This window comes from Propithecus coquereli, unplaced genomic scaffold (genome assembly GCF_000956105.1).
Source record: "Propithecus coquereli isolate 6110/MARCELLA unplaced genomic scaffold, Pcoq_1.0 Scaffold11, whole genome shotgun sequence".
Lineage (NCBI taxonomy): Eukaryota > Metazoa > Chordata > Mammalia > Primates > Indriidae > Propithecus > Propithecus coquereli.
Genome location: NW_012134969.1, coordinates 11,558,442 through 11,569,826, shown reverse-complemented (window position 1 = coordinate 11,569,826; position 11,385 = coordinate 11,558,442). Strand labels below are relative to the sequence as shown.

Genomic DNA, 11,385 nt, shown 5'->3' with positions numbered 1-11,385 from the left:
TGAATGTAATAAGAAAATTAGAGTCTGTTAATGTTAATTTTGAGAAGGTTGGCTGAGAAAAGAGTGGAAGCTGGATGGTGTCACAGGGCAGACAAAAAGTGTTTATGGGAGATGAGTGGTATGTGTGGTTTATGTTTGAAACCTTACCATGTTTATGGGCACAGAAGGAACAGTTCAGAGAGGTTGCACAAAAGGAGGAGGTGAAAATATGGGACAGGACAAAAATAACCAATGAAACCAAGACCTAGTGGAGGATCAGATCAACAATAGAAGAGGAAAGATATCTTTGATCTAGTGAAGCAGACAATGCTGCTTCTACAAATAGAGGAAAGAGGTGAGAAAGTTTGTAAGTGACATCGAAAGAACTCAATTTCCTGTTCAGAGATGAGGTCGAAGTCAGGTTGGGTGGGGAGGGCTCTTAAAGAGTGGTGAGGATCTCTAATAATCACTCGAGAAAACAGGGTAGGTTATTGACCAGGGATAGATTCATGAAAGGATTCCTGAGCAGTGCTGACAGGTGCATTAAGGTTGGAGATACCGAATTTATAAGCATGCCGGTCTGAATACCGTTGATTTCTACAGTTCAGGTCTAAGAGAAGAGAAGACAATTATCTGATTGATTAAAATTGGATATTTTCAGGGGAAGAGAAGTGAAAGGAAGATATGGATGGGAAAGGAAATCAGTGAAGGCAGTGTTGGATCAGGAGAAAAGGGAGATCAGGATAAGGGCAAGCAAATGTTGTAGAATAAAGAGAACTGGAGAGATGAAAGGTAGATATTGTGGCCAGGGACTGAAACATTGAAGTTTAAGATTTCAAAGATGAGATAATGGAGTTCTAAGTAATAAGTTCCAGCATGTATCTTTGAATATGGGTTACTAAAACAGAATGAAAGAAAAGAGTTCAAGAAATTTTAAGCCTCGGTTCTGGACGTTAAAGTCGTGCTGAGGGACAAGAGTTGAGTTACAGAAAAAAACTGAATGCAGTGCCAAAGTTCTCAATAAACAAGGACTGAGGGTGACAGCAGTGAGAAGGGTAGAGGGTGGTAGGCACATATGCCATGACCTCAAAGAAAAAGTTTAGCATGAAACAGGAACAACAGTGGTAATGGGAAGAAGCCTTGGAGTATCCAGAGACTACCAAGACTGCTTCAGGAGAGAATGGGAAGCCTCTGCTCCAGGGAGCTGCTGGGAAAAGTGTGCAGCTAGGGGATAGGGGAGGGCAGATAGGGGATAGCCAGGTGTCATTTAAAGGCAGCACAGGACAGGTGCTCTGTAAAGAGATTGAGGATATAGGGGAATGTATTTATAATGGGGGAGAAAAAGATTCTAGTGAGCACAATGCAAATGATTGAGAAGATCATCATCAGTTACAGTCAAGAAATGGAAACAGCTGTGTTGCAAATGTGAGCCAAAATAAGAAGGTGGGCTGCAGAAGCTTGCTTCTTGTTCAGAGGCACAGTCGGGTTCACAGGGAGGCTGGATCTAACATTTGTGAGCAGGTTCTGTTGAGACAAGGAGACTCTTTGCTCTTTAGTCTTGTTCTTCAGAGCAGGCCTGCCTTTTAATAGGAATTTAGAAGTTAACAATTACCCTTCCCCACTTGTAAGAATAGTTCCTCATTGTCTTACTTTCTCTAGGGTGTATTTATTGAGACCAATTGCTCTAGGTTATTCCTTGCTATTAATAGTTCTTTTCCACCTTTTGGGGCCTTTGAACTTTTTAAAAACTACAGCCTTATCATTAAATAATCCTGTTTTTGCCTCACTATGTGCTGTTGGCAAGTTACTTAAGTACTCTCTTCAGTTTCCTAATGATGCCTACTTTAGTTGTGAGGATTGAGTTAACACAAGTAAAGCACTGAATGGTGCCTGGCACATACTCTGCACTATATAATTATTCTGAAAACATACGGTGATCATACTTTTACTTATAATAACATACATTGAGTAGCATCAACCTGTGTACTTGGTACTTTAAATTTATCTGATTTGATTCTCACAAATTTATCTGATTTAAATTTATCTGAGGTTGATTAACCTTTGCACAGGAAGAAACTGAAACCAAAGAGCAGTAAATTGCCTTGATAATAAATACTGAAGCTGTTATTAAAACATATCTTTTGATACCAAAATTTATTTTCTTTCCACTGCACAACTTGTTACAAATTACAATCACTACCATTACCTGTATATTTGTGTTAGCTATTAATAAATTTCCTCTGAACTTACTTACCACCATAAAGTAATGAAAGATCTCCAAAAGTTCTTAACAGTCTTTTGTTGTAACTGGACATCTTTAGTCTCCTTTTCTGGCCTCTACTTGTTTTTGGATAGAGAGCTCTGAACCCAAACCTGAGCCTGTCTTTAAACAGATTTATGAATGTGAGTGAAAATGCCATCCACTAAGCACCTGTATTAATGTCCAGGTTAAATCTTTAAAAAAAAAAAAAATCAGCAAAAAGAAAATAGCAACAATAAAAATAGTAGCCTGTATTAACTTGAGAGGCAAATACTAGCCCAAAACAAAAATCCCATCTTTAAGGAACATGCCTATCAAGACTGTGAGTATTGTGGGCATTCCTTAAGGATTGAGTATGGAGAGTGGATTAAGTCATAAAATGACATTTCGGACCACATCTTTTAAAATAATAAATATTTATCCTACACTTTCTAAATGAAAATCAGCAGCACGCTGGATGAATAAAATATTAAATTATTAGATAGCATGTGGTGTTATTGGGGGAAAGTGAAAACAAAGAGAATCGTTTTACATCACAATATATATTTCTGTAAGGTATACTTTGATAAGATTTGGGATTGGTTCATAAGGAAGTCTGAAAGATGGTCAAATTCAGGGCAGCAGTACTAGAAATCATTTAATTGTTTTCTTCTATATCAGAAACGCGGCAAGCAGGAACATTTGCTTTTTTTCCCCCTTTCCCTGGGTCACTGCAGGTCACGTGATAATCACGTGACTCGGTCAAAGGATCTTTTCCTCTTACAGCTTTGCAAAAAAAAAAGAAAGAAAGAAAGAAACCCGTTCTCCAATTAAAGCTGTTAACGTGTACTACGCTGTTTCCTTGTTGGATTTTCTTGTTCTCTGCTGCTACTGTAAAAACAAAATGAGTGGTAAGATTTACTGGTTGTTTTTTTACATTCTGCTTTTATTTTAAAACATAGAAAGCATTGTATTAGTCTAAAGTCATGCCGTGTGTCTTTTTAAATAGATACCAAATATAATTGCTATGAATATATTTTAAATTGTTGCCATGTAGTTATAAAAAGATTAGACTCCATGTAGAGTTAGGCTGATTTCATATTCCACAGAATGTTCCATTTTAGGACCTTTATTTTACTAGGTTTTTCTTTTTAAAGCTAAAATCCGAAAATTGGCATCAGATTATTTGGGAGCCATTGTGAAAGCTTGCTTATAAAGAGAACGTGTAGCATGTCAGCAGCACGTTGCATTTTAAGAATTAAAACTCTTGAATAAATTTGTAGTTTTGTTTTTTTGAAAAGTCTTAAATATGAATGTATATTAACAGGGAAAAATGAAGAAGAATTTAACTTACACTAGATGAAATATGTTTAAGTCACTGATGGCGCTTTTTAAGGAACTGGGGTGGGGAGCTTCTCAAATTTCTTAAGACAGTTGGTTAGAATTATTTCCTCTTCTGCAGGTTTTTGAAATAGGAAATATGCCCTTGAAACATAATGAATAGCTCTATGATTTGGGGTAGATTTTGCTCAAATCGTGTAGATTATGAAGGAGCTACTAGTTGTATCCACAGTTGAGATATTGCTATTCTTGTGCCAGGTATGCATTTAATGGTACAACCTGTAAAAGATTTTCCTTGGGACAAAATCCCCCTCACTGCATACAAATTTAAGTCAGTTTGCACTCAATCTGTTAGTACTTCCTCAATTAAAAGGTATTGTTGGAACTAAGGAGGTAAGCAGACATTTACATCATTAAGTAGGCAAGGCTTTAGGGTTTTGCTGCTGTAGACACAGGAGTAGCAACAGAAATGATGCTGTAAACATTGTAGTTCTAAACATCAATACTTGTATTTACTATGTTTATACCATAGGGGTTTATGTCTTCAGTGTTGAATGTTACTTCACACCAATATGTTATGTATTAAATATGGTACTGATGAATTGTCTTTTTTAAAAAAAAATAATCTAACGATGTACCATTTCCACCTCACAATAAAAAAATTTAGTTGCTAGAGTGAAATGATTACTTCATAGGGAAATAAGTTATTAATGAGTATTATTCCTGGACTATAGCTAGTGATATATTTACTGCTGGTTTATTTTAGGTTACGTTTGTTTTTTTCTGTTTTCAGTATCACACTTAAATATAATTAAAGGATAAAGTAGAATTTTGTATTACTAAATTATAAACTATTTTAGCAGCTATCCAAGTATAGTGTGATTTGAATTGTAACAACATAGTGTTTATAGTTTCATATTTCTAGTAAAAGGAAGGTAACCTAAAGCAGTTTTGTAGTTTTACAATTTTAAATGTAATCAGCAATGACTTAGTGCTTTGCTGGCAAAACAAAAACACCTGTTCTTATAACTTGATAAAATTTGATTAAATTTGACAACATGTGAAAGGACCCACAGTCCCCAAGACATATGGTGAAAGTGCAACAAATGTTAATTTCCTTTATTAAGATGACAAATGTGATTTTCAGTGAATTCTCTTTCTGGTTCTCAGCTAAATTTTGCATGTGTTATGAATAATATCTAAGCCAGCTCTAAGTATTTAGAAGGCCAGTTTACTGTAGTTTATACAAATTGTCTAATGGAAGTAAAGCAGCATTACTTTAAAACTTTTCTCATTTCTCTTGAGTTGAGAATATTGAAGTTAAAAGGTGAGTTTTGAATAAAGCCTTTCTGCCTAGATGTATAAAGGTGAGTTTTGAACAAAGCCTTTCTGCCTAGTTTTGAATAAAGCCTTTCTGCGGCTCACCAGTTTTATTTAGTAAATTAATAGGTAATGTTTGCTTAAACTTAGGAAAATTTTGTTCTTCCTTTCTCTCATGTTTTTCAGGGATATGAAGACAACAAAGGCCTTAATTTTCCTTAGAGGTATTAGAACGTAGTTCTTAAGCCTCATATTACATCAGTTGCCAATAATGCATAGTATTTTAATATTCACTAAAAATGTAGGGATATATCCGTAGAAATGAAACTACCTGGTTTTGAATCGCAATTCTACCACTTGGACAAGCTTAACTTCTCTGTGCCTCCATTTCCACATCTAGAAAATGGGGATGTTGATGATGATATTTACCTGATGATTTGCCTGAATGATTATGAAGAGAAAATATATATAAAAGGCCTGGTACATAGTAAATTAGTATTAGCTATGTGTAATTAAGATGATATTCTGAACAACTTCGTGTATTTGGTGGTCTTGTTTTGGATGGGAAGAGTATTTAGTTGAAAAGTTATATTGATAGCCAGATTTTATATAGTGTAACTCAGTAGTCTCCACACACACATTCACTCCTTACTTTCTCTCCCTACTCTCTTCTCTTCCCCACCTCTTGTCTTTCCTCTCCTCCTCCCCCTTCCTCCCATTCCTACCCCTCTCCTTTTCTCTCCCCCCTTACCTTTCTATTTTCTCCTCTTCACCCTCCCCCTCTTCACTCACCTCCTGTCTCTTCCCTGATCCTCCTCCTTTCCCCCTTCCTCTCTCACCTCTCCCTGCCTTTTCTTAACACTAGTTAGTATTTCCCCTCCTGCACCTCCATTCTCTTCCCTACCTCTCTCATCTCCCCCATCCTCCCTCCATCACCACTGTGTGGTTCTGTCCTCACCCCTCACCTTCCCTAGAAAGGGCAGAGTGGCTGTAATCAGATTTGTTGTGACTTTCATGCTTTTCATTCTGGTTTTCTGAAGTATGCATAATGTTACCTGTGAAAGTTGTTTGTTTTCTGCCCTACAATTAAGCTTTTCCTCCTTCATTTGTTTTATAACTGAGAGCCATTATGTAATGGTGGATTGTAATTCTGCATATAAAAGAGATCCTTCCCAATTGCGTTCTTCATCTGACTCCTGTACTTTATTTCCCTAGAAATAAGTAATTTCTTTGAAAAGGTTTCATTTCAACTTATTAAAAACTTGTGGGTGTGAGGCAACACTGCAGTCTGAAGTTACAGGAAGAAAGGATCTGAAGTAAGAAGTTACATAAAGCAAGTTAAGATTTTAGTTCCTAGAAAGAATAAAACACATCTTCTAAAAGTGCTTATTTTATTCACAGAAAGGTTAAAAGAGAAGGTAAACTAGAGATAATATTTTTACAAGTTATCTGGAAAGCATAACACTATAAAAGTGAAAGGAAGTATAGAATTAGAGAAGCCGAATTTTCTTTTTTAAAACTTTTCAGCGTAAGAAACCAAAAAAGTTTTCCTTGGGTAAATATACATGCGTGGCATTTCTTTGTTCTTAAGCCCCCACAGACATGACTCACACATCATTACACAAGAATCTTTTAACCCTAACAGAACAAGTTCCAAATTCTAACTATTCTCCCTCTTACTGCTTTTCCTCTTGCCTTTATTTCTTTCCTGTTACTTTTGAAAATTTTGCCTTTCGTAGTTTTCATTGATTTTGTATGCAAAGTTTAGTTTGATTTTCCTCTAGGTCACTGTTTCTACACTTGCACAATCATAAGAGTCACCTGGTATATTTGCAAAGTAAATATAATGATTCAAAGCCCCATTGTAAGCATACCAAAAAAGAATCTCTCAGAGAGCTTTTAAAAAGCTCCCCGCTCCCCACGTGACTATCATTGCTACCGGGAAAGTTTAAGAAACACCAGTATAGGTAAAGTGTAATCAATACACTTTACAAGATAAACTTTTATAACAAGCAAATCATATGAATTTCTTTTCATAGTAATATAATCACTGTTGGCTTGAGTGTTTACTTTAGATGAAGTATTCAAAGTAAATTTAAATTGTTTTCAACTTCAGCTCAATAAGCAATCATGGATTAATACAACATTTCTGTGATCCATTCAGGTCCTGCTCAGGTTCCAATGATGTCCCCAAATGGTTCTGTGCCTCCTATTTATGTGCCTCCTGGATACGCCCCACAGGTATGTTTTTATGTTTTTTCTTTTTATATTTATATGATAGGTATGATGGTATTCTCTTTAACTTTGGTTCTGATGAAGAATATCATTTAAATGCTGAGGCTTACCCAGTACGGTATATCTTTGGTAAATCTATTTCAAGTATCTTAATACATTTGGAAAGGAGGAAAAAATTATATTGGCAGCACTCATTTGGCCTTGTCTTTGGGTACTGAATTAAAAAAGGATTCACTCTACAGTTTTATCTCCCTGAATATGTGACTAATGTAAACAATATCCTAAGTTGTAAAGGCGCCTACACTGACTTTTTTTAATTAATCATTTGCTTAAAAGTAACCCAAGACAGTGCTTCCGAGTTTATTTATACAATGGCTCTCGGGCACTGATAATAATTGTATGGCATATTATAGTAAAGAGAAGAGAATTTAGACCTGTAGCCCTAAGGGCTGAGGGGATCAATATCACTGTACACCTGTAACCCTTTCTGCACAGTGGTTGGGAAGCTCTAACTTAAAGAATAAGGTGTAGCTGGCTTATGTACACGGGCAAATTGAATTACACTGTAAGGTCTGCACGTGTTCAATATCTTCCACCACTGAGATAGTCTGGGTAGTCTGCACTTACTGCCTCAAATCCCTTTAGGGAAATAATTCAGTTTCTCTTCCTAGCACTGAATTTACACTTGAAGTTTTCTTCAAGCTCACTCTTCCTTCTTTTCTGATTATGTCAGAATATTGGTGGGATATTGTGGCGGATTCTCTGCCTACTTTGTGAAGCATACTGCCATATAAATGATAGCAAAGGAAGAATGTGCTGGGAGGGGGAGAAGGGAATGAGATTTAGGATCAGAAAACCTGGATCCCTATCTTATTTCAAACCCTTGCTGACTGATGGCCTTGGACAAATTAATTTCCTAAGTCTCAGTACCCTCATTGTAAGATGAGATGATATCATATGAGATAACATATTTGAAAGTACCTTCTAAACTTTTCAGAAGAATAATCTCTGCTTACTATGTCTACTTTTGTTTAATACACTGACGCCTTAATGTAGTTTGCATTCTGCCTATATTACCCTACTAAAAACTGCTCTGCTATGTACCAAGTCCAAAGGCCTTTTTTCCAGCCTGATCCTCTTTGACTGCTAAAAATTTGACACCACTGATAATGATTTACTGCAGTTTTCTTTGACTTAATGCTGTCCTGATTTTTTTCGTCTGTTGTTCCTTCTCAGAACTTTCTTCACTTACATAAAGACAGCTCTCTAACTTAGTTCAATTCAACAAATGTTTATTGAGTGGCACCGTGTACCAAGTTCTGTATTACGAGCTACTGACATAAAGATGATTAAGCCAAGTTCTTTCAATGCAATTATAGGTTATTCTGCTGTTCTCTCAGCTTATATTACCTTTTCTTTTCATTTTTACTGCAAACTCCTACCCTTCTAATTTCACTCCATCATTAGCTTCTAAAAGCAATTTTCCCAGAGCCTTTCCAGGTGCCTCTCCTTTTGGGCTTTCATGGCATACTATATATCCCTCTTTTAATGAATTTATCACAGTTTGTTAATTCTCTTTCCTGAGAAGATTATGAATTCTTACAGTTCCTCTATTAAACAGTGTCCCACAAATATGTATTGAGTGCTCATATATGTCAGGCACTCATGAGTGCTTGGAATATATCCATGAATAAAAGACATAAAGACTCCTGTCCCACTGTAGTTTACATTCTTGTTGGGAAAAGCAAACAAAAAACATAATAAATGGATAAATTATATAATGTGTTAGGTGGTGAGTGAATGGAAAAAGAAGAAAGAAAAAAGAGCTGGTTACATCTTAAAATAGAGTGGTCAGAATAGGCTTCACTGGAAAGGTGACGTTTGAGCCAAATCTTTAAGGACAGGTGGAGTTAACTGTGCATTTATCTGAGGAAAGAGGATTCTGGGAACAGAAACAGCCAGTGCAATTGGCCTAAGATGACAGCATGCCTGGGAACAGCAAGGAGGCCAGTATGTCAGAATAACAGGGAATGAAGTCAGAAAGGTAAGGAGTCTCAATCATATAGAACTCTTATTCATCTTTATATCTTCTATACTGAGTATAGTGACAGTGCCTGTCATATAGTAGGGGCTCAATAAATATTTATAAATCAATCAAATCATCCAAGTTGAGGTTCTATATCTTTAGACCAAGAGCCGCCAAAATAACCTTCTTATGGAACTTTTTTGGTCAGAAAGAGCCTTTAGTTGGCTTGTCCACTCAATGAAGTCTAGATTTCCTGACATTTAAGGCCTACATAGTCTGTCCTACCTTGTCTTTGCACCATTCTCTTAAATACTTCCAATCATATATCCATTTTTGCAGCCGAACATGACTCCTGACAAACTCACTTGGTGTTTTCTTTTCTCCGTGGTTTTGTTAAGGCTGTCATTTAGGGAATGTTACTCATTTCCCCATTTCTGCCTTTTGAAATTCTGTCTGTCCTTGAGGGCCTTGATCAAGTTATTGTACCACTTCTTGGTTATAAGACATACCACCTAATATTATAATTGTATGTACAGTCAGCCCATTCCTATCTGTAGGTTCTGCATTTGTGGATTCAACCAACTACAGATCAGAAATATTTGGAAAAAAAATCTCTGTTAAACATGTACAGACATTCTTTTCTTATTATGCCTTAAACAATACAACTATTTACCCAGCATTTACATTGTATTCGGTATTATAAGTAATCTAAAGATGATTTAAAGTATACTAAAGGATGTGTGTAGGTTATAAGCAAATACTACACCATTTTATATCAGGGACTTGAGATTTCAAGGATTTTAGTATCCACAGGAGATCTTAGAACCATTCATTCCCCACTGCATACAAAGGGACAACTGCGTATACATCTTTACTCCTACAGGATTTTAGGTTCCTTGAGGATAGGAGCTGCCTCCTAATTATTTTTATGTTCTTATGGTAACTCAATGCAGTAGGTGTCCCATAAATAGTTGTCACATAAATTAATGAACTTTAAAAATAATCTGGCTGGAAGGATTGTGTGAGGCTAGTGGGCTGTAATATTATCAATCTTAAAATCAAGATTATCTCTGGGAAATGTTATCATTTTCAAGCATACCAGGTAATCCAAAGAAAAAAATCTATCTCATTATTTTTGAACTAATTTAAGTACCCAGCATATAAGACTATATTCTTGCATTTCGCATCACTATTGAAACATCCCCATTCCTTGACACACACCGATCCTGATGTTAGAAAACACTTATTATTATAGGAACCAGGTTGTAGGTACAACTAAGTACTTGATGATGGTTCAAAACTTGACACATAAGCAAATATAATGTTAGCAAAGGCTGGGAGTTCAAGTACGAAGACACATCCATAGCTATAATAATGTACAAGGTCGTATTTGGCTCAGCAGGAACCAAGTAGCACACACATGAATAGCTACCATTTAGAGTCTCCTTTTAGACTTTTGTACACTGATCGCCCCTTATGGCAACATATTTTATCACCTCCATACCTTGTTTATGGGTATCTGTCATTTAAGGACAGTGATCCAGGGAGGTCAAATAATGTTTTTGCTGTATCATCCTATTTCTAGTAATTCAGTACATACTAATAGGATTCTGCAATTTATGCATCCTAAAAAGTTTGGTCAGCCAAGCAAGGACTGCAGAAATTAAAATCCAGTGTTGAGATTGCTTAGATCCTTCCATCACTGAGGAAATAGCAATGTTGCGAAGAGCATATTGGGACAGAAAAGTGAAAGGTCCGAAAGCTTGATTTCAATTTAAACTCAAGGTTTAGTGAAAGTATTTATAGGAGAAACACATGAAGAAAACGTGATTTACGTAGGATATATCAACCTTCAAATTTGTGATGTTTGTACCAATTTTATGTCCTTATTAAGTTTAGAAGCACTTCAGATGTGAACTCATCATTATTTTATGTGTATTTTTTAACTTTATTTTTGAGAGTAACATTAGATAGCCAGGGCATCAGACATTGAGTAACTTTGGGAGTAATTCGTTCTATTTTTCACATTTGAAATTTCTAAAGCACATACCAGCTACCTGTTGTATTATACTTCCTTTACATTCTTATTCAAGAATTTTGCAATGTTATTTATGTTGTAATCTCTGTAACTTATTACTCTGATACTTTAGCATTATACTCAATAGTAATGAGAACCTAGATTATTTTATTCTGTTGACCATAAGTTTTGAAGGGAAAGTTAATATTACAGAGGTATAGAATGCCC

At 35.8% G+C, this 11,385-nt stretch overlaps 1 protein-coding gene across 1 annotated transcript in view; it reads left to right on the top strand.

Annotated features, from left to right (window-relative positions):
• Positions 1-11,385, top strand: part of FNDC3A (fibronectin type III domain containing 3A) — a 122,379-nt gene that overhangs the window by 22,758 nt on the left and 88,236 nt on the right. Inside the window, exon 2 of the mRNA XM_012648474.1 lies at positions 7,044-7,120. Within this exon, the coding sequence (XP_012503928.1) occupies positions 7,061-7,120 (60 nt within the window). The 5' untranslated portion in view covers positions 7,044-7,060. The remainder of the gene's footprint in view (positions 1-7,043; positions 7,121-11,385) is intronic.